The sequence below is a fragment of the Phocoena phocoena genome, chromosome 20 (assembly GCF_963924675.1).
Source record: "Phocoena phocoena chromosome 20, mPhoPho1.1, whole genome shotgun sequence".
Classification (NCBI taxonomy): Eukaryota; Metazoa; Chordata; class Mammalia; order Artiodactyla; family Phocoenidae; genus Phocoena; species Phocoena phocoena.
Window position 1 is genome coordinate 49,520,804 of NC_089238.1, and position 24,285 is coordinate 49,545,088.

The 24,285-nt window shown below is 46.7% G+C and overlaps 1 protein-coding gene and 1 non-coding gene across 2 annotated transcripts in view; both read left to right on the forward strand.

The window, feature by feature from the left end:
- The window catches only part of VAT1L (vesicle amine transport 1 like), a 146,528-nt gene that overhangs the window by 63,588 nt on the left and 58,655 nt on the right, over positions 1-24,285 (forward strand). The window contains exons 5-7 of the mRNA XM_065899199.1: positions 6,551-6,654; positions 8,816-8,871; positions 12,484-12,678. Coding sequence (XP_065755271.1) covers positions 6,551-6,654; positions 8,816-8,871; positions 12,484-12,678 — 355 coding nt within the window. The remainder of the gene's footprint in view (positions 1-6,550; positions 6,655-8,815; positions 8,872-12,483; positions 12,679-24,285) is intronic.
- LOC136141598 (U6 spliceosomal RNA) lies at positions 5,022-5,128 on the forward strand. The gene has a single exon (XR_010657770.1). It is a non-coding gene; the product is annotated as a U6 spliceosomal RNA (small nuclear RNA).

Consider the following 24,285-nt stretch of genomic DNA (forward strand, 5'->3'; position numbering starts at 1 on the left):
TTCAAGCATCCTTTCCTCTGTTCCTGCACTGACCTGCTTAATAAATACTGAGTACCTAGCAGGTACTCTGCTAGGGCAGGAGATCCAGCAGAAACCACCTTGAGAATCACTGTCTTCATGGAGCCTGGAGCCTTGTTGGGAAGAAGGGACAAGAGATATTTTAAAAATTCATTGATTTATACTTCTGATATGTGCTTTGGTGGAGAAATGCAAGGTGCTAGTGAAATAAACATAGGCAAATGGGGAAATCAGACATGTCATCCACCAACAAGTGAGATTTGGGCTGAGAACTGAGGGCTGAGAATTTGGCCAAAGGAAGAGCCTTTCTGACCAAGGAGAATGGCATGTGCTAAGGCCCGGGGTCAGGAAAGACTTGGTCAATTCAAGAATGTGAAAGGAGACTAGTGCAGCTGGAGGCTGTGGTCAGAGGATGTGTGCGGTAGTGGAGAGGAGGGTCGGGAGGTGGCAGCTCTTCTGAAGAAGTGACAGAGGCCATAAGCAGGGAGCCTCTGCTGTCCCCACGTCCCAGGTAGCTCCACCATCCCCCATCCCCTCAGTGTCCTTGACCCACTGCCTTTAGCCCCAGATTCAGTGACTTCTTCTGATGTCGGAAGAGCAGAAGCATCTGAGACCCACCTGCCCACCACCTTCCTGCACACGTGACCTCCAACAGTTCCTTCCTTACATTTTTAAGTAGAGATTCTGGGATTAGCCTAAAAATGACTGGGAAGCTGCAAATATGTTTGTACTCTCTGTCCCACGAATCCTACGCTCAGGATATAATCTGAAAGAAAATAAAAGTCACGGGTCCACCCTGCTTGCTGCAGACCCCAGCACTGCTTCTGCTTCATTGTTAGGTGCTCAGGACATGACGACAGGATGAATTACAGCATTGTCTGTAAAAGCGAAAATTCAGAACCAGCCCCCGCTATCAACAGAAGGGAAACGGTTTGGTAGATTACACTACACCCACACGCCTGAGTATTATGCAGCCCCTTAAAAAATGGTAATTATGAAGACTGTCAGAAAATGAAAAAAATACCTGTGGTAGCATATTGAGTGGAAAAAAAGCAGAATGCCAAATTCCAGCTACACTGTGATCACAGCTTTGTATAAATTCTTGGCGCGTGATGGCATAAAATGAAAGGGGAAAAAAAATCCACCCACGGAGATGCAATAGGAGTGGAATGCTGAGTGATTTGTCTTCCTTTTCTGATCATGGATATTGTTTGTTACACTGTGTAACACACTGTGTAACACAACACACTGTGTTGTGTGTAATCAACTAGAAAAAATAATAACAAAAAATTTCTTGGGATGAAAATTCTTTTATCAACCAGTCACTCAGTAAGCTTCTTTTGAATATGTTTGCATCCTAGAGCCAGGCATTATAAAGGGAATAGGGGAAAAAATATTTATAATACAGACATAACCTTTATGTCACTTCCCCATTCTCTGTTCCGGAGGAGAGAGAAGAGGATGCTTGAAACCAAGTGGAAGAGTTAGAAGCCTTGAATTGTGTGCATCTGACTGTAAGGGCTTTAAAAGTAAAGAGGGAAGAAAGACCAGAGAGCACGCCAAGGTGGACAGCCCCAAGGAGGTGCTTGAAGAGTGGGAACTCTTTCAGTCGGTACAGAGAGGTAGGGAGCGAGTCCCAGGCAAGGCGAGGCGGGCACCAGGCTTTGTCTGTCTCCTCCCACTCTGCTGAGCATTTCAGTGAGATCATTGTAGGTGCATCCTGAAAGATGAAAATTCCTTATCTTATATAAAGAAACTGAGACCTAGTGGAAATTAACAAGAGTCTAGCCACCAGGAGAGAACAGAGAGAAAGCGATCAAGAAAGGATTCCTAGAAGTGGTACTACGTGCACGTGGGAACCGTCAACAGTAAACTTTTACCAAGCAGCCTACTGTGTGCCAGGCACAGTGCTGGGCACTCTGACATCACCTCATCCCTCTGTCATGAGCTTGGAGGTGATGGTTAAAGCTAAGGCACAGATGAGTTCTCAGAGAAAAGGGAAGTCTGAACGAGAAGAACTGTGTGGAGAGCCAAGGACCCAACTGGAAATGAAAGTTACAGTAAAGGGGAATTAATTTCTCGACAAGGTTGAAGGGCTGCTTACCCAGTAACGGCCCTGTTGCAGCTACCACCACTCGAGAGAAATTCTCCACTGATCCGAGTGGATGGGAAGCAAAGAGGCGGTATTCTCAATAAAGGAGCGAGGGGTTGGGGACCAAGGAAGGACAGATAGGAAAGTCTCGGATCAGCAATCCCAAAATATCTTGATGCTGAATTTGGCCCACAGAATCTCTGAGCTGGGGCTATTTCTGTTTGCTGTTTAAGTCTGCAGAGATTTATGACACAGGGAGAAAGCAGAATAGGAACTGTTGCCTTTAACCCTCTGCCCTTACCCTCTCTGCTTTTATGTAATTACGACTACACAAATGCAGGCAAGGCGGACACTCCCAGAAATTGGGGAGCGGGGGTGAGCTAAGAAATGAGGATGTCCTCTGTGCCTCTGACGGGCTACCTGCTCTGCTTGTGATATTCATGATTATTCCATTAAAAGATGCTGCTAAGGGGCTTCCCTGGTGGCGCAGTGATTGAGAGTCCGCCTGCCGATGCAGGGGACACGGGTTCGTGCCCCGGTCCGGGAAGATCCCACATGCCGCGGAGCGGCTGGGCCCGTGAGCCGTGGCCGCTGAGCCTGAGCGTCCAGAGCCTGTGCTCCGCAACGGGAGAGGCCACAACAGTGAGAGGCCCGCGTACCACAAGAAAAAAGATGCTGCTAAGGTGCTTTTCAGTGTAAGGATGACCAAGGGAGGACCTGACCCAAGCTAACTTGTGGGGCCTGGAGCAATTTAAGTAGACCCACTATCCAGTTCAGTCTGATCCACTGATTGGGCTTAGAAGGACTGAACAGGGGATGGAGCGCTTTTCAATTCTGCAACTCTCACCTGAAGGGACATTGCTGGCCTCTAAAGGAGCAATGTCTGCTTAAAGGTTTGACTTCTACAGCAGAGTGTCCTCACCCTCAGGGCCCTGGGAGTGACACCTGCCTCTACCCAGCTTCTCTTCCACAGAATCCATCTCCTCCCACCCCCCTCGGCCCCCAGTTCACCACTGAACTCCTAAAGGATGCAATGACAGCAACGGGGAGTGAATTTGTGGCTTATTTGACCCCTGTGCATGGCCAAACCCTGTCTTGCCTGATTCAGCTATAGAAATGCCAAGAGAGATGTGGGAGGAGCAGGTGGCCTGGATATGAGGAGACCTGCAGTATCTCCTTCCAGTGTAAAGCCCAGCAGAGCAACCCCCAGCTTTGCTCAGCCCTCGCTGGGAGCTAGAAGTGGCAGTGGTGGTCACCCCTGGGCTGGCCACAGCCCACCCTATAAAACCCTACTCCATCTCTGGGGCCCTCACTGAGTTTCTGGACCCATTTCCCGCAGTCACCTGACCCCACTGAGCCTCAGTTTCCTCATCCATCAAATGGGTATAACAAAGGCCCTGAGTCTCAGGGTTGGCATGAGGTGTCATGAGATGAGACTTAGGAAGGCTCAGTGCTGTGCCTGGCACACAGTAGGTGCTCCTGAATGTGGGACTTTAGGAACAGCTAGAAGGTCTGACTGTCTGGCGTGGTTAGTGGGAGGTGAGGATGGGGAAGTGCGCAGAGCTCATGGTCACCCCTTGCTGTGGGCGTGCCCTGCATTTCTGCAGAACCATAGTCCACAGGAGAGAGGAACAGGCCGAGGCGGGGCAGCTAGCGCAAGGAGATGTGATTGGCAGAGGAGAGAACGTGGACCCACAAGCAGACTACGGATATGAGGAGCATCTGGCACGAAGTGAGGAGAAGCGACGGGCGGGTCCATCGGGGGTTCCCTGGAAGGTGTGCACAGCCTCACATCTGGGAGGCTGCCCCTACGCACGCACAGCATCCTTCGGGCAAGGGGAGAGATGTCAGGGAAGTGAAGTTCCCGGGGAGGACTTGATGGCCCAGGCGGGCTGTCTAGGAGAAGCAGAGCAGGATCTCACTTCCACAGGAGGGAGCAAACTTGGCAAAAATGGATCTGGTCAAAGTGAGAAAAACAGGTGCATAGCTACCCGGCCTACGATGCAAGGTGGGGAGCTGATCAGTGGGTCTGCAGCCCAGCCCAGAGCCCCCCTCAGAGTGTGTACTCAGACCTCCCGCCTGCCTCTCCAGCCTCACCATGCAGCAAGCTCCCTCGCATCTTCTTTACTCCAGTCTTCCTGCCTACCAGGCTCCTCCTGAATGGGGCTTTTGCACATGCTGTTCCCTCCGCCTGAAACACTGTTCCCACCACTCTTTCCCTACCTACCTCCTCCAACTGCCACTCGTCACTTCCACAGGGACATCTTCTCTGGCAGCCCTGATTGGGCAAACCCTCAATTTGAACAGCTTCATAGTACCTTTGTGACACTAGACCCCATCCACTTTCAATTTAATTTTTATTTAACTATTGATTGATGTCTGCCTAATGTAACCTCTAAAAGGGGAGAGATCAAATCTGCGTGGGCTCACCATGACACCCCCTGTGCCTAGTGTGGTGCCAGTGCTAAATATTTAAGGAACAAATTAATTACTACTAAGAGAAAAACAAGGCCGCCTCGACCTCTGAGTAACTGGTTTAGATGAGGCGTTTCCAAAGTGTGGCGCTGGAATCAGCAGCATCAACATCTGGTAACTTCTTAGAAATGCAGACCCTTGGGCCCCACCCCACACCAAGTACATCAGAGCTAGGAGCAGAGGGAGAGGGAGGGCAAATCGCAGTTGTACCTTCACGAGCCCTCCAGGAGATTCTGACACACATGCAGGTTTGAGATCCACTGGCCTAACTCCCTGGTTATGAACTTACAGATGGGACTTGAACGGACACACCCATGAGATAAGCACACTATTGGGTGGGGAGCTAAGCTGATCACTTTGGAAGAGCCTTTGTAATGGGCTGGATTTTGGTTAAGACCTGAGGGCTTTTGAAGGGCACATTCACGTCAAGACTCAGGTGCTCCCTTCAGCAGCACATATACTAAAATTGGAACAATACAGAGAAGATTAGCATGGCCCGTGTGCAAGCATGACACACAAATTCGTGAAGCGCTCCACATTAAAAAAAAAAAAAAAAAAAAAGACTCAGCTCTCAGGGGCATGGAGCAGTTGACTTAGTGTATGAACCCAGGAGATGCATGCGTAATTTCCTAGTTGGTGACACTCTGGACAAAGCTGTTGACGTCAGTTAGTGGCAGTTCCTGAACTTTCGCTGGGGGATGAGGGTGGGGGTAGAAAAAGTGAGCAATGTGCTAAGACAAGGTAACCCTGCAAAGGCACAAGTCTGAGGAAGTGCCATTCTTGTCTGAGCAGAGCACGGCCCAGCCAGAGTTGGGAACTCTAGGTAGGAATATATTCCCTACAATCCCCAGAGCCTTCCGGTTCTACTGCCCCTCCTGCATAATCTCTTTTAACCCAAGAAGCCCAGTAGATGTTTGTTAAGTGCATGAGCGAGTGAATTAATAAATGTATAAATAAATGAATGGAAGAAGGGATCTTCTTCCTAATAGAGTACAAATGTGGATTCCCTCTGGAGCCCTCCATCGCTGTAGGAAAATCCTCTCTATTTAACCCTTTTCCTCTAGGAGTATGTTTATAGGTTGAACCTGGAGATTGGACGAATAGAAGTTTGCAAGTTAAATTAACGTGCCTTTATAGCTTCACTGAGAAGGGAGGTGGAGAGGGAAGAAAGCCAATCCTTGGTAGACCGGAAGCCCCATGAAGACAGGGAGCTTGCTGGTTTTCACTATTCAGCACCGTGGACAGAGCCTGGCACACACCCCGATTTCCACAAATATGAGTTGTTGATTGACTTGCGAAGCAACTCGTATGTGGCTGGCAATGGGCCAAGCACCACATCTGCCACCTCACTTCATTCTTAGCACAAAGAAACATGCTAGCTCCACTTTATTTTATTTTTTTTAACTTTTAAAAAATATTTATTTAATTTATTTATTTTTATTATTTTTTGGTTGCTCCAGATCTTAGTTGCAGCACATGCTGGATCTTCGTTGCAGCATGCGGGACCCTTAGTTGCGGCCTGCAGACTTCTTAGTTGCAGCATGAGGACTTCTTAGTTGTGGCAGGCATGTGGGATCTAGTTCCCCGACCAGGGATCGAACCCGGGCCCCCTGCATTGGGAGTGCGGAGCCTTACCTACTGGACCACCAGGGAAGTCCCGCTAGCTCCACTTTACAAAGGAGAAAGCTGAGGCTCAGAGAAGTTGAGCAAGGTGGTTAGACTGACTGTGATGTTCTCTGCTGGCACCACCAGCCAGGTTCTTAGCTGTCTGTTGCTTTATGAAATTCTCAGAGTTGGACTCAGGAGGATACATCCACCTCCCAGGCTTCTGCCCTATTTATTTCTATTCCCAGAGCTCTCTGTTCCTGATTCTGGCAGTAAACAGTATGACAGAGGAAGGAAAAGGGATTGACAGCTTGGTCCCTGACAGGTTACACTATTTTACTTTGTCTTCTCACCATTTAGAATCTCTGCTGAAGGAGTGGACATTGTTTTGGATTGCCTCTGTGGGGACAACACCGGAAAAGGTCTCAGCCTTCTCAAACCACTGGGAACCTACATTTTATATGGTGAGCGCTAAACAGAAGCAGGGGACATGGTTGGCGACAGGCAGCACCACAACGCACGTGTGCTTACAAGGGGCTCTGAAAAATGAGATGTGTTGATATGCTGGCGTAATGAGATGGGGATGGTGTTAATGTTTTAATATTTTCTATAGTATCGCTACTGTTCTCAATGATAAAAGTGCCTACTGCCCTATTATCCCATGAGCATTTCTCATTCTAAAAGAAATAAAGCAAGGCCGAGCCAAGGTAGTGACAAGATGGGACTCGACCCACAGAAGGTGGCACAGGTGGAAAATACTAATAGCTTCAAAGGAAGTTACAAAAATGAAGCAATAAAACACCCATAAGAGGATGGAGAAGAGTGGCTAGGATGTGGTGGTTTTAAACGGGAGGATCTTCACTATTGGAGATGAAGTTGCAAGGTACAGAATCTCCTTCCTCTAAACTACTCCTGTATGTCCCAATCAAGACAGAAGCCCTGGATGGATAGAGCCCATGTCTGCCTCTAATTCACTTATATGCTCTTGGGTTTGGGAGGATTCATGAGAGACATCTGGGAGCAGGTTTTCTCCAGCAGAATGAGACCCCAGAGACTCCTCTCCCCCCTCTTCTTCTCTTTGTCATAAGCAGGTAAACCAATTTAAACATTAGTCTCTGCAAAGAAAAAAGCATATCTGAAGCCAGATGTCACATCCCAAAGCCAAATGATCTTGGAGTTCTCCAATGCTTGAGATTTTTGGCACTCTGTCCCATGGAAGTAGAGTAGAAAATTGAGCCTTAGTTCTGCATAACTCAGAAAAAAATACTCATTTCCCTACTATTAGCTGAGAAGCTTATAAAACAGATATCTGAGAGGTATAAGTAGTCGAGCATCATTTTGTCATCATCAGATCATGGTGACAGAGAAGGAAGAAACTTTCATTGCTGGAGTATTCTGGCATTATGAGTAGTGGCCATGTATTTGAAAGTCTTTAGCAGTGGATGCAGTTTTTAAATTATTACTATTGATAAGAGAAGCTATAAATGTCAGTGTAGGGATATTGGCTATGACTAACACGTGAGTCAAATACAGATGAGCATTTTACCCATCCTTATTCATTTACTGGTTCTATTTTTGCCCCAGTTCCATGATGTCATTTTGGTGTACACGACTTGATCATATCACGAGTATCTAATTTATTACATCAATTACTTGACTACTAAGTAATCAAAACCTAGTGCTGTGAAGCTTGTACCCTGTAAAAGTCACCCCATAAAATGAGAAGCAGTGATTAACTGGCTACTAGTTTACCAAGGCCAAAGAACTAAGTTTAAGACATACATTGTTTTTTCATTTCACGGTTCTCTGAGAGGACCTTACTCCCAAATCTGTGGGGGGAAGGCAGAAAAGTCACTGAAAAGGCACCATCAGGATATAGTATCTCTTAACCCTCACCCAACCCAGAACCACAGAAAGGGGTTTTTCCTTTCTGTAAGAGCATGTTAGGGAATCTTTCCTAACTCGACTTCCTGTCTTAACTCTGAATATTACTCGTTCCCATCAGCAAGGCTCCGTTTCCCACACCATTGGTCTCAAGTGGTTTTCACCTTTCTGCCCAGACCTCTTTGGAGCTTACACATGGGTCACACCATTTCCTTGGCTTGTGAACCTATTTTCACCCTCATCTGCTCCTCTGTACCCCATCTTTCCATCCATCTAAATTCTAATTCAGCCCCACCTCTCTCCACTACTTAAATGCCCAGTCAAGGTCAGCTCCCCAAGCCCCTCACTTGCCGAGGAATCAAATTCAAGCCATAAAGTAATCTCACAAAGGAGTTCATTTCTCAGTCTCAGAGAATGGAACCAACAAGACATTTTGGCAACTCATCATTTTATTAGAATGTTGGCTTAAATCACATTTTTGCCACGTGACCTATTGTCCAACGTTATGAAATAGTCACCTTGAGAAATGTTACTTCCTCTCTGATCCAGTGATACTTAGTTAAAATTAAGTCAACTCGACACCAACCACCCCCCCACCCCCCAATTCCCTTATTTTTCCAAGGCTGACCTAAATTTCTTTTCAAGTTCTTGACAGTTCTGGGCCAGACAACTGCCATTCTTCCATGCAAAGCAAGAGATGTTGATTTTCGTTAGCTTGATTTGGGAATCTTCCACTTGCAGGTTCATCCAACATGGTGACTGGAGAGACCAAGAGCTTCTTTAGCTTTGCAAAATCAGTAAGTATCCATGCACGTCTAAAGTACGCTGGTGGTGTGGTGCTTGGCATGTTGTAAGCTCTTCCATCTAAGGACATGGACCGAATAGCCTAAATCTTGTTTGTCCTTCATCTGCATCATTCATTTGCAAGAAAGCCTGCATTCTCAACCTGCTCACCACACATGGACAGGACTGTGACTTGGGCCACTTTTGTCCAAATGAAGCAGAGAAATGAGAGTGCCCGAGAAACTCCAGAAAACTGTATTTTGATTTCAACAGAGATTGTTTAAGTGTTGGTATTTTTAATCACCGGTCAAGAATAAACTTAGCATTCGTGCACTTTACTTGGTCCACGGAGAGACCAGCCTTTCAGTTTGGCCACTTTCTGACCGGGTCTCTAGGGCTACTTGAGACTTCTCTGTAGCCCCATCCTACTGGCCTGGAGAGACAATAGGACTCGACACTTTTCGCAAGCTCCTGGGTGATTTTCTGACACACGCAAGTGTGTGAACCACTAGCTTACGCGCTTATGCTCCGAACACAGTGGTTATTGTGTCTGCAGTTGTGAAGCTGCATCCCTGGGCACTCACCCAACCATGAACCTCCTCAGGTCTACATTCCCACCTGGAGCCACACTTACTAGAATTAAACTAATCTGGGCTTGAACTTCCATGTTTACGCCTGTCCCCACCACAGGGGCCGCCGTGTCCCATCAGAGCTTGCCTTTGTCCTCCCTCCTCTTAGCCTCCTTAGCAGCCACTGATGGATTCACTCGCTTTGCAAGCATCTTCTGGGCACCTACTACTTGTGGTGCTGTGCCAGGCACCAGGATACCACAGCAAATGAGACAGATGCATTTGAGGCCCTCGGGACTCTTGCGTTCTAATGAAGGAGATGATGAAATAAGTAACACATATTAATAAGATGACTGTAAATAGTCCTAAAGTCTCTGAAAGGGATGAAAGCAGGGTGCTGAAGTAGAAGACAGAAGAATGGGGTGGAAGCATGGTGAATAGGGTGGTCAGACAAAGCCAGGGAAAGGGGTTTAGAATTTACTCTTTGTGGCACTGTGGGATATTCATATGCCCCCAAAGTGCCAACACTGGCTGCCAAAGGCTTCATCTCCAAACACTCCCTGATTCTGGAATGATTAGTACTCCCTGCCCTGTGAGACTAGAATTAAAGGGCCTCGGTTTGCACTTGAGCTGTAAAGTTCAGATCAAGGTTATCGCAACTTCGGGATGAACAGGGGAGCAAGAATGGAGTCTAGTGAAGGATGATGCTGTCTGGAGCGCGTCCCCTGACGACAGGCTTTGTGTCACTCGCAGCTGTTTTGTTGCTGTGGCTGCAATTAACACGATGCTGACGGCCTGCTGTAGGGAACCAAATTGGTCCCAAATTACACACGATTGCAAGAAGTGTTTTCCCTCTCTCCCCTACGTGCACAATCACAACACAGAGCGTTAATGTAATGACTGCCGTGTGCCCACGTTCAGTGACGGCGCTCGTGGAAACAGCCAGGATGGAGGGGAAGATTCTCCTGCTGAAAGCAAGGGTGCTGATCCTAGCTGGGGGTCAGGAATGAAGACTGTTCCCTTTCAGAGGCCGGGTTCAATGTCGGTTGTTCAGTTAGAAGCAAACTGAAGGTAGGGCATGCTGAGGAGTGGGGTGATGACTTTGTTCTGGAAGGTTCTAGAAAGGCATTTTCTTCTATACATTGGAGAAAGGCTTAGAAATTAAAGGCATATTTGGAAGCATACAGGAATTTCTCACTCAGCTATCTTAATGGTGTCCCCCCTTAAAACCCTTATGGGGAGCTCGTGTTCACAGGCCATTTGCTTTTAGATCCTAACGAGGATGATAATAGCAAATGAAGTCAACATTTCGAGAGCAGCCTCACTCCAAATCCAGAGCTCTTACTCGCTCGATCCAAGATATCTCTCCAACTTAAGGTGATAAAAATATTTCATATTTATAGAGCACGTACTACGCACCAGACACTGAGCTAAGTCTTTGTATGTATCAACACATTTATTCCCTATGACGACCCCATGAGGTACAGTAGGGAAACTGAACACAGAGAGGTTAAGTGATTTGCTTAAAGTTGCACAGCTTGCGAGTGACAGAACTGGGATTCAAAACCAGGCATTAGGCTCTAGAACACAAACACAACTGGGCAGCAACTGTAGCTTCGGCAAGCATTCATTTCACAAACGCTTTGTGGAAGCGCTGCACATACACTGTGGATCAAGTTACTAATCATTTCTCTACCTTTGCTTTTGTGGCAAGCAGCCCACGGCCAAATACATATCTCTCCTAGAGCTGGACCCCAGGCCCTTGGGGAGCATATTTTGGTAAAAAATGTTGTGCATGAACCTTGTCCCTGTTTACAACCTGTCTTTCTTACACTTATTTTCCAACAATCTGATTTCCCCACTTAAAAAAAACAAGATATTTTACTTTTTTGAGTTTCCTCAATCCTGGAAGGAGGCAGGATGTAAAAGAAACACACCGATAACATAACTATTATAGATGTTCCTAAGTGTCCATCACACTTCTCTTTGCCTTCTATATTAAACATTTTGATCTCTTAGCACCCTCTAGAAGCTGGACCTTTGAATTTCTAAATTCTAACCAGCACCAGAAGAAACACAATTAAATCAGAACAAAGCAGCTGTATCACCATTTCTGTAGTTTGTTAATGGATTACCTACTTATTTTCATGTCTGGAGTGGGAGATGAAAGACAGGAAATAAGGGAGCCATATGTGCCAGGTGTGGGTATCCCACTTAGGACTTTAGCACTAGTGACATCTGGGGCTGGATAATTCTGTTTCGAGGACCTGTCCTATGTATTGTAGGAGAGTTAGCAACATCCCTGGCTTCTTCCCACTAGATGCCAGCTGATTCCCCCCCTTGGGTTATAACAAAAAACATCCCCAAACATTTACCAAATGTCCCTGGGGGGTAAAACCGTCCCCAGTTGAGAACCATCAATTTAGTTCCAACACTGTGGCTTCATCGCTCCGATATGCTGTTCCTTCTTCCTATATTACGCTTCCTTCCTCTTCCTTATCTGATGCATTCTGCCTCACCTCTCCAGCCTTGCTGTTGTTCCCCCAAGGAAAGCTGCTCGTGCAGGCAGAGGCATCACTCCCACCACGTCCCCCCACCCCTCCCCGTTCCCTTCACCAGCCCTATCACCACCACCGCCATCCACTCAGCCAAGCGCTCTACGCTAAATTCTCCCAGGAAACCTCGGAGGCAGCATCCTGCCAGTGTATGTTGCTGAGAAAAATGAAGCACAGAGAATAACAGGGAGCAAACTGTAGAGTCAGGATCCAACTCCAGATCTGATGGTCCCAACCGTGTGACTTAACATTCTGATCACATGTGGTCTAGCAGTTGTTTTTGTAAAGGGCTGTGTCCCACCTACATCCTGGGCTCTTCTGGGAAGCATCACTGTGCACCTGTAGCAGTGCTCAGCCAAAGAGGTGCTGACAGAAACACACCAGCAAGAGCTACCACCTGGGCAGCTGGAATCCACCCAAGTGCAGCCCCATTGTCTCCCTGCAATGCTACAAACATGGCCTGGCATTGATTCCTTGTAACCCACACTTTCTCTCTTTCCAGTGGTGGCAGGTTGAGAAGGTGAACCCCATCAAGCTATACGAAGAGAACAAAGTCATTGCTGGGTTTTCCCTTCTAAACCTGCTCTTCAAACAGGGCCGTGCTGGCCTCATTCGAGGAGTGGTGGACAAACTCATTGGGCTCTACAACCAGAAAAAAGTCAAGCCCGTGGTGGACTCCCTGTGGGCCCTGGAGGAGGTAAGGATGATGTTTCCCCAGCAAATAATCTCTGTCTTTTTAGTCAGCTTTGGGCAGCCAGATCTGCTCTTTTATTAAGTGATTTTTCTCCAGGTTTGTTTGCTTTAAATGAGGGTCCTAAAAGTCATTGTCCTGTAGTATAGAGTGCTTTGGATGTAAGAAATACTTTAAGTTTCATAGTGGTTCTCAAACCACGTGTGTCAACATGCCATTCATGCCATGAACCCTTCCCGGGTAGGTCGCCAAATCTTGATGGGTGTGTATGATTCACCTTGGTCACAAGAGAGCGTGCGCATTGTGCAGCGTCAGTTATAGCCTCACCATGTGAGTGTGTGAGATCAAGGCCAGGGCGGACAATGGTTCAGAGTTGACATGATTTGTGTGCCAAGCCCCGATGCTTGGAGCCCCTTCCAGACCTTGCTAGCTGCCACCCTGGGCACTGTAATTATTAATGAATTGTTGGATCTAGTGTTTGACTGAGTCTTTTTATTAACTGATCTGCCAAAAGTTCTAGTATTTGAAAGCATTCCTTGATCACAAAAAAAAAATTAAGAGCCCCTCGTGTCACCTTTAAGAATACTGAAGTGTGAACTGACCATATTGGTTCAGGGGAGATGTGCTAGGAAGAGGCAGCATCTAGAAAATTCTTCAGGACAAGGGAAGTTTTGGACATTTGGGAAGCCAGTCACGGTAGCTGCCCGTGAGGAGAAAATGAAGACATGTGGTCTAGGTTTCAAGAGGCATTCCACTAAGAAATCTTCTAGGTCAGGATGTCATGACCCTGGCTTCAGGGAGCCATGAAGCCCCTGAGAAAGATGTGGGAGTGTGTTTTTTGCTCGTTTGGCTGGTTTTTGCATTTTGCATGGGTGAGTGTCTTACAGTACATTTTTGTACTTTGGGGAGTCACGGACACCTCTGAAAAACTTAACAAAAATAAAATTCCATGGAACAGATAGTAGCTGTCATCCTAGCAAGAAAGCTGGTGTTATTTGCTTAATGGACTAGGTTGGGCAAAATCTAATGGCTTTCCTAAGCACGGAAATCCCCCCCTAAAAAGCTTTGTGGGAGTCACCATGTAATCAGAGGGGCCTGGTCCCGGATCCATGGATCAGGCCTATATATGCCTCTCTGATACTGCAATATCATGAATGATACTTTAAAAACCCGACCACCAAAACCCCTTGTTCCTTATGGTAAAAGAAATACATGCTTATTATAGGAAATTCCTAAATTAGCCAAAAACATAAGGAGAAAATAAACTGCAAGTCCACATTCCAGAGACAGATAACATTGTTAGTATTTTGGTTTGCTTCCTTCCAGTCTTTTTTCTACAGCATATGCTCACTGTAATTCAATGTGTTACTAAATCAAATCAGATCATCATACATTCCTTCTGTTGTGTAATTTCTAAGATGGTTAACCTATCGTTATACTTGGGTCAAAATGTTTTAATTTAATGGATCAAATGTTTTAATTCAGTGGGTCAAACATCCATATGGTATTCACTATGGTATGTCAGTGGAATAGACAAGGGCTGAACTGCAGTGGCTGGGTCTCAGAGGTCAGGGAGGAGAGAAAATTTGAGCTACTTGAGACTAGGGCTAAGAGATTAACTTGACCATGGAGGAAAGAAGGGGACTTAAGCTCACTGCCCAAAAGGGACCCAATGAATCTGGTAGCATTTAAGTGAGGGTTGAAATCGAAGAGGGGTCTGGTTGGCCCAGTGGGTCCTTGGTTTAGTACTGGAAATCATTCCTTGGTTATAACGCAACTGAATCACCAAGTATGGACTGAATATCTATTACATGCCCAACCATGTGCAGGTGTTGGGGGCACAGTGGCAAAGAGACGGCCAAGATCCCTGAGTTTCAAGGAGCTCACTTTCAGAGGGGTGGGGAGGGGCAGAAAATACTCAAGTGAACTAAAAATAAGTAGGGTACTCTCCAATTGCAGTAACTTCTGGAAGGAGGTAAATTAGGGTATATGTTGGCGAGTAAGTGGAGCGGGGAGACAGTCTCCACAGAGCAATATTTTTCAACCTTTTTTTCATTATTGCTCCCTAAGGAGCTTTTTTAGACTTTTTTTTTCTTAATCAACCACCTCTATGAAATTTTAGTACCATAGATACACCAGCCATCTACCTACCTACCTATCATCCATCTGTTTATGTCCTGTATGTGTATTTGTGCTTTACATACATTAAAAGAGTAAGATTTTAAAAAATCCTCCCAGAATCCATTTTTACCCCTTTGGGGGTGGCCTTGCTCCCACTGAGAATGCATGCTGTAGAGTGGCTTTCGATAAGGAAAGCTAGGTGTTGTTTGAACTGGGGCATGAATAGGAAAAAACTGGAAGAAGAGTATGCAAGGCAGAGAGACCCTCAAAAGCAAAGGGACAAGGGAAGATAGATGTTTAGCAGCATCTCTGGTCTCTACCCAGGAGATGCCTGCAGCACCTCCCACTGCCAGCTGTGACAACATAAAATGTTTCCAGACATTGTCAAATGTCCCCCAGGTGGGATGGGGACAGAGGCAGAATTTTCCCTAGTTGAAAACCACTGCTTTAAAAGAAGCCGTATCGGTTAAGACAGTCACCAGGAAAACAAAGGAAGTATAGGTCACTAGTCATTCACAGAGGAGAGAAAGAAGGCTGCTGCCATGTTGGCCAACAAAAGCACCCACAGCCACTCATCAGTAACACCCACCAACTTTCTGATGGTTCTCTTCTGTAATGTTTACAGACATCTTTTTAGAGCTGCCGGTGGGCCAAGCTTAGCCGTTTATCAAGCCCACGCAGCTCCTCTGGGCTTGAAGAGAAGAGAGCATGCTTATTACTTGCAAACCTCCAAAGGAGGACTATAATGACTTTCCCCCCTCCCCTTTGGTAAATGATTTCACGAAATTGCTTCTCAGGCCAGCTCCATAACTTCATCTATGGAATAGAAAGACCATAGGGATTTAAAGAAATTTTTCTTGGGCTCTCTGAGAATTCAGACTAGAAGATTTAATAATATCAGAGATGATTAGAGTTTCTTTTCAGCCATCTATCTTTGACTTTATTGTAAATGTAATACAAAGAGTGAGTGATATGCTGCAGCCTCCAGATGCTAAACGTGCAACTGGTTTGCTCCAGATACTAAATGTGCAATTGTACATGAAGTTGGAAAAACAGTTCAGAGGTGGGAAAGGGACAAAAAATACTTACATCTGTCAACCAAGCAGCAGACACATTACTGAGCACCTGCTATGTGCTTGTACTATGTTAGGATGTCAAGTCTACAGAAGGGATAGGTCACTTGTTCCCTGACCCTTGCGTTTATGATTTTGTTTCAGAGACAACACTAAGACCTAGAAACAACTAGAGAAGAACTTCATTTTCAATCATGGGGTGTTTGTTTCAAGTGTGACTGGATTTGAAAACAAGAGAGAATGATGTTAAGGAAGACTGAATGTTCAGAGATGGTTTTGAGAATGAGGTGGGTCTTGGTTGAGATTAGCAGGATATAAATTCTTAGGATGATGTTGCAGTTAAAAAACAAGGTATTATCAGGAGGGACAGTGTGGACAAAATCAGAGAAGCAGGAGTGAGTACAAGGTACATGGGGTAGAGAGGTCTGGAAAAAAAGCAGAGGAACAGGAACAAAGGAAGAGAGGAGAAAAGGCTGGTTCAGTCAATGGAGTCAAATCTCGGGGGCCTTCACTGCCAGGCAGAGGAGTGTGAGTTGACATTCTGGGTGAGGGGATTGCTATTAGAGACTGTGGCCTAAGGAATATGACACCCTTTGATTTCCCAATTCCCAGAAGCCCATCCTAGTCCCAAGTATGTCGCTAGAAAGATACACACCTGAACTATCCAGTTGTGGCCTCTGATCAAAAGTGCCTTTACCTGTCTGCTGTTTAATAGTGCACAGAGGGCTCTGTTATGAGCTGAATTGTGTCCCCCCTCAAACTCATATGTTGAAGCCCTAACCCCCAATACCACAGAATCTGACTATATTTAGAGATAGGGCCTTGAAAGAAATAATTAAGTTAAAATGAGGCCTTTGGGCAGCCCTTATCCAATCTGATTGGTGTCCTTATAAGAAGAGAGATTAGGACAAAAAGAGGCACCAGGGATGTTTGCATAAAGACCATGTGAGGACACAGTGAAAAGAGGGCCATCTGCAAGCCCAGGAGAGAGCCCCAGAATGAAACCAACCTCACTGACACCTTGATCTTGGATATCTAGCCTACAGGATTGTGAGAAAATAAATTTCTGTTATTTAAGCCTTCCAGTCTGTGGTATTTCGTTATGGCAGCCCCAGCAAATGGATACAGGGCTGCAGAGAGATCTTGGCAATTTTGAAATATTCTATTAAAGATATTTTACAACATAATTTACATACAAGTCTGTGGTTACACTCTCCAATTATGGTACCATTAGCCACATGTGGCTATTCAAATTTAATTAAGATTAAGTCAAACCAAAAATTCAGTTCCTTGGGTATACTAGCCACATTTCAAGTGGTCAGTAGCTGCATGTGGCTAGTGGCTGCCATACTGGACCATGCAGAGATGGAAGAATGTTCCCATCACTGCAGAAATTCTCCTAGAGCTGGTCTATGAGATGATGTCATCCTTCTGTTTGAAGGTAAATTTGTCTCCCCAGCAATCTGGCATGATTACCTTTAGTAAATTACGTTAATTGTGCCCTTCCTTGTACACTTCTCTTTGCCTTGGCTGTAGTGAAGTTCACTGACCAAATGCAGTCACTTATTTGATTTAAGTGCTCCAATCCCTCATTATGTGTCCCCCACATTTTCCCTTTCATGTTAATAGTTGTGGCTTAATTATAATGTGTCTTTCATTCTATGACATCACAAAACCTATACAGAGATGGGTCTGCCTAAAAGAATAAATTAAGGAAAAATAATGTGGTGCTGAGCTTGATAGGGACCCTTATCTGACACAGAGCAAGAGGCTGACTGGATAAAAGGCAGATTAATGTTGAACAGGGAGGGTGGGATGACTCAAGAGAGAAGGATGGGTGGAGGTGTGATTTTCAGTTTTAAAGAAGCCACAGGCGTCACCTCCAACACCAGACTGAAAAGAAAGGATGAAGCCAAGCATCTGAAACATATACCCAAACCAAAACTAAGAGGCAAAGACTCGAGGAGAAACCGTGGAAAGTCCCATTTAATTATGGCAGTTGGAGACTGGCTCCTGGAGACCTTTTTTAAAGATTTAGAAGCTCCTTCAGGGGCAGAGTTGGGGATAGGGAGAGTACTTAGAAGCATCATCCAGAAGTGGGCAATGTATTTTGTATCATGTGTACTTTGGTTTGGTGGATGGACGGGGGGCAGGCAAGAGGTCATTGAAGACTTTCAGACCTGGGCAGGCAAGCCCCAGACAAAAGTGGGGGAAGTGAATGGGAGGGAATGAGCAAATGTGAGTCATTGGGAAGGATGAAAATTGGATACAAAGGACAAAGGAGATGCAAGATGACCAATGGTCTTTGACCTGGGAAACCAGGACTGGGGGTGCCAACAGTGTGATCTGAGTTAGCAGTGATTGAAGCTGCCGTGAAAAAATTGATGAGCTCAGATGTGATTTTGGTTTAAGATGATGGTAGAACGTGCAAGTGATGTCCACGGTCAAGTCAAACCCACCATCACGTGGAGGTGAGAGATGAAGGCTGGATAGTTACAACTACTGCTGCTACTGACATTTCTAGAGGATTTACGCATGGCAGGCATTGTTCTAAATGTTTTGCATGTATTAACTTATTTAAACTCTCCAACAACCCTAAGACCCAACTACTATTACCCCCGTCTTACAGGTCACAAAAGTGAGGCTTTGGGGAAGCTATACTTGCCCAAAGCCCCTGCTTATAATTGAATTTAATGGAAATTTGAACCCCAGGGAAGTGTGATGCATAGAAGTTATTGAAAAAACATGGCTATGAATAAACTCAATTGAACAAAAGAAGGAGCAACATAATCATATTAGCAAACACTTAGCGTAGCCTGTTTATATGTGCCAAGTAGTTCTCCAAGCAAGTGCTTCCTATGAATTAACTCATTTAGTCCCCACAATAACCCTGAGGGGTGGGTACTGTTACTCTTCCTGAGATATAAATAAGGAAAGTAGACTTAGATGAAGTTAGCTGCCCAAGCTCCCACAGCTGGTGCATGGCAAAGCTGGCATTCAGACCGTGGGCATTAACTTCTCCACTGTAGAAGGAAGAGGGTGAGGACAGAATCCTAGCATCCCCCACCATTCACACAGTAGGGAGAAGGTGAGGTGTCCCGGGCAGGGCAGTGGTAAAGGGACCACCATGACAGGTCTTAAAGTCAGGGACTGCGGACAAGTCAGGAAGTACGGAGCAGAAAAGCCTTTGAATTTGGCCCCAGGGTCATTGTTGACCTTTCAGAAAGCCTTTCAGTAGAATGACGAGGGCAGAAGTCTGAAAGCAGTGGGTCGGGAAGAGAATCATGGGGAGGACAGTCTGACAGCCAGCATAAGCCTCCTATTTGGCACTGAGCAGAAAAAAGGGCTGGCAAAGAGCCAGGGGGTGCTGGGTCCAAAGAAGGGCTGTTTAGAAAGTAGGTTAGGGGTTGCCTAGGGCTGGGGGCATTTCTGTTCAGAGAGATAACAATGTTCTAAAATTAATGACAGTTGTATAACTCTGTGACTACACTAAAAACCATTGTGCTGTGCACTTTCAATGAATGGATTGTATGGTATGCAGATTGTATCTCAATAAATTACACACACACACACAGAGGGAGAGAGACAGAAGGGCTATTTAAGGATGGGATAAGGGGACATGGGAGATGGGAAAGAGGTACAGCTTGGGAAGTCAGATTGCTGGCCTCAGTCCTTACTGATATTCTAGCGGCATGGCCTTACAAAGCTGCGCATTCTGCCTGGTCCATCCTCCCAGTTTTCAGGTAAGGAAACTGAGGCTGCAGAAGTAACCACTATGTTTGCTTTATGTCCCTTTTATTATTTTTTTTGCTGCATGTCCCCCTTTCAACATAATCACCCCCGGCTCGCGCACACATTCCCAGTTTCCCCGCACATTCCCCCAGCATGCCCTGCTCACGTGTTCTCTGCAGTTCAGTCATGCCCCCAACCCTGCCATGCACCAGGGCTCAGTGTGCTCTAACTATCCAACAGATCAAGCACGATGAGTCACGGCTCTGGGCCAGCGTATTCATCTGCGGCAGGCTGAATAATGGCGCCCTCAAGATGCCCACATCCTAATCCCCAAAGTCTTCGAATATGTTACCTCATACAGCAAAAGGAACCTTGCAAATGTGATTAAATTAAGGATTTTACGATGAGGAGATTACCCTGGACTATGTGGGTGGGGCTGATGTAATCACAAGAGTGTCAGGAGAGCTAGGGTCAGAGGAGATGTGGCAAAGGAAGCAGAGGGAAGGTGATGTGATGCAGGACCGCAAGCCAAGGAATGCAGGTGGTCTCTAGAAGCCGGAAAGGACAAGGACGCAGAAGCCTCTAGAAGGAAACAGTCCTGTGGACACCTTGATTTTAACCCACACAGGCCCATTTCAAGCTTCTGACCTGCAGAACTATGAGAGTACATTTGCGATGTGTTAAGCTACTAAGTTTGTGGTACTCTGCCAGAGCAGCAATTGGAAATTAATACGCCATCCATTCAACAAGGAGCAACCAGACAATCACAGCAGGGGGAAATGAGCCCTGGAGGAGGGTAGCTGGATCGGGGTGTGACCCACCCAAGCATGCGCCACATCCCGGGGAAAGGCCTGGAAGCTGGAGAGAGATGGGGGTTGGAGCATCCAAGCCTCAACAAACACGGATGAGGCTGAACACAGAGTGATGGGGAGGCGGGGAGGCCGGCCCTGGGAGGAGGTGGGGTAGGTGGAAGCCCCTGCCCATTGCCCACTGTCCCCATCCCTCCGGCCGCAATGGACCACTGTGGCTCTTCAGAAACCTGAGTCTGTTGCCTCCTCACCTTTATCTGTGCTCTTATTTCCACCTCTCATGCCCTTCCCTCGTCTTTGTCCTCCTGCAAAATTCCTGCCCACCTGCCAAGACGTAGGGACGGTGTTGACTCTTCTGCCATAACATCCCTGACATCCCCCAGTCTTGCCATGACGCCCACCCCTGGTTAGGAAGCCCTGCTTTCAGGTCCCAAGGGTTTGACGTGTTCACTGACAGTTACCTGTGAAAATGGAAAAGGTAACTGTACCTTGCATCAGTTTGGAGGAACTACAAGGTGCTGACCGGACAGTATGAACTGGCAAGCTGCTCTTACAGCGCATTGCAAATGTGTCCGCCACAGAGTTGAGGTCTTTGGGGTCAGGGACTCTTAGGCAAGGTACCAAGCAAGGAGAACACAGGATGCTCTGGGCAGAAGGTTCCCGGGGCCTCAGGACAGGTACTTCCGCTCCTTGTTAAGAGGTCTAGGAACTCAGCTCTGAATACACATCTGTTACGAAGAAAATGATCACTCTTGCTTTTACACCTGTCATTTGGCCGAAAACACATCACAAATCTGGGTTTCCTTGTGAGCCAGGGACAGGGTCAGTGCAGACTGCTCTTGGCTGTGTTTTCACGTGACCCAGATGAGATTCTGCTGCTTCCAAAGGCTGGAAATGGACATGTCTGTCTGCTTCTGTTTGCCTTCCTAGGTATTGGAGGAATCACTTGATGTCTTATTTGCACAGTGACATCAGAAGGACTGTTTTCAAATATTTCCCGAGGTATCTGTCCTGATGTGTTCATCACGGATTCTGGCCTATTCGCTAGGCCAGAGAAGAGGGATAAATAACTCTTCTGCAGGCCAAGATCATTTGAATAGGAGAACATAATTTAAATCAGAGAACACATGAATAAAGGTCATATCCCGGCAGGGAAACACACTGTGGATGTTGCCTTCGCTTTCACCTTCCAGAATCCATCCTACTTCCTGAACACCCCTTTCATCCACTGAAAATGGAGCTACTACCACGTTCCCTGTTATTGCAAAGGATTTTATGTTTATTGTGCCATCACTTGAGCCTATATGTGCTGAACCCTTGCAAACTGTAAAGCTCTCTGCCAATATGTGGCGTATGATAACAGGCTAGAGCAGCTCCAATCAGGTGGGATAAGCTTTGGAACAGGAAGCAAACATACTGGGTTTCTTAACCCTCCCACTTCTGGGCTCTCTGGCCTATAACACTTCATTTCTCTGAGTCTCCTTTTCCTCGCCTATAAAATAGGAGCAACTGACCCTATTTCCCGGAACAGTTGTATATTTGTTCCTAGGGCTGACGTAACAAAGTAACCCAAACTGAATGGCTTTAAACAACAGACATTTATTGTCTCCCAGCTCCGGAGGCCAGAAGTCAGAAATCAAGGTGTCAACGGGGTTACTTTCTTCTTAGGTTGTTAGGGAGAATCTGTTCCAGGCCTCTCCCCCAGCTTCCAGTGGTTTGCTGGCTGTCTTCAGTAATCCTTGGCTCACAGAAGCATCACTGTCTCTCTCTGCCTCCGTTTTCACATGGTGTTGTGTGTGTGTGTGTGAGAGTGTGTGTGTCTGTCTGTCTGTCTCCAAATCTCCCCTTTCTCTAAGGACATCAGTCATATTGGATGGAGGCCCACCCTGCTCCAGCGTGAACTCAACTAACTTCGGTGACCCTATTTCCAAACAAGGTCACATTCTGTGGTTCTGGGGGTTAGGACTTCAATATATGAATTCGCAGTGGGTAGGAGAGGACAGGACACGATTCAGTCCATAACAAATGGCGAGTCAGATAAGATCAAAAGGGAAATATTTTGTGAGCTATAAGGGGCTGCAGAGACAAGATTTCCCATAAGGCTTCAAAGGGCAGGCTCCGGAATCGTTCAAGCCCTCCGATTACAGCTGTGAGCCCTTGGGAAAGGTACTTTGCTTCTTCTCTTCTTTCTCCATCTGTGAGATGGGATAACAGCAGTGCCTCCTCTATGGGGTTGTTGTGAAAATGTCAGGGGCAATGTGGGGGGCGGGCATGGCCGGGCCCATGGTAAAAGTCAGCCTCTGTCATCACTCTGGGGGGGGGAGGGGTGGGCCCTGTCTTTCTATCCTCTGGCAGGTGAATGCCCCCAGGACACATTTCCTCCCTGATTCGCTGCTGTGTGATGCAGGCAGGCAGGCTAACTGGGGTCTTATGCTTTCCTTCCTTCCTGAAGGCATCAGTAGGAGCTGCTTCATGGAACAGAAGCTCAGAGCAGCACAAACGATAAACACATGACTGTTTGGATCCTCTGAGCCTCTGCCCATCTCATCTCGGATTTCTAAAAACTGTCAGCTGGTTTGGGGAGGCGCTGCCAGGAAAGTGCCGTGCTCTGGTTAGTCATTTAATAAACTCTAAATGAGCAGCTGTGGGTACTGGACAAGTGACAAAGTAGTAGTGGCAGCTGAAGGTTGCTGTTTACACTGAGCCAGGCGCTGTCCTGAGCACTTCACGGGCACTGGCTCCTCTAGATTCATAGCCATCCTGTCAGGAACCATTATTTCCCCATTTTACAGATGGGGAGACTGAGGCTTGGAGAGAGGGCTAAGTGGCTTTGTGGACGAGCTCACATAGCCAAGAAGCGGTGGGGTCGAACCTTGAGTCTCCGGCTGGCTCTCTCCTAAAGCTGAGCTCGTAACCAAGTCTCAGCCCCTCTGGGAACAGGGATGACTGTCCCAGGCCCTACACCCCGCTTGCCCCATCACCCTGATCGGCGGCATCCTGGGTCAGGAGGGAAGACTGGTGTTCGAAACCCCGGTGCCTCTGTCCCTAACTTCTGTGAGTGCAGACAGGTGACTCTGAATCACAAGCCTTAGTTTTCTGCCTCTGTAAAATGGGGCTGATGACCCTTGCTCTTCCTTCCATGTTAAAGTCTGGGGCAACCACGTGTCAGCTATAAACCGTGTGCTGTGTACAAATGTCTCAGAGTGGGCACTTAATACAATTTTCGTTTGTTTCTTCCTTTCCCTGTCTCTTCCCCAACGCGTGTCACTTTCATCACTCCCTGGCACACTCACACGCATTGTCAAACAGCACTCGGGTGAGGATGGGGCCATGGTGCGTCAGCTGACAGCCTCAGCTGTCAGATGCTCACCTCAGCCCTCTGGGGTGGGTTTTACTCAGGTGAGGAGAGCTGATCCTTCTCCAAGACATGGGACATAAAGGGCAGCACAAATTCCCTCGACTCCCAGGCCAGTACTTGAGCCTCACCTCCTCCCTCTCTGCCGGCCACAGTGGCTACAAATTATGAGCTAGTTGGGCTGTTTTCATTGCCCTCTTATTCTTGGCAAGTGAACACGTTCCAAACGATCATCTTCACCATCCAAGTGACTGTATCCAAGGCTGTGGTGGGAAGTGTAGAGGCGTGCTGCACCCACCCCCCACCAGCACAGCATTTTACTTGCCTTGTAGGAATCGGGCCCCACAGTAAACCCACAGAAAAGCCACAGAGACAGGCAGCCCGGCTGTTATGCCCAGTATACAGAGTTTTAAAAAGAGGGACTGAGCAAGGTAATTTATACTAGGAGGTAGAACCAGGAATCCAAGCAAGGTTTCTTATTCTGGAGCTCATGTGTGTTTGTGAGTATGTGTGTTTGTACGTG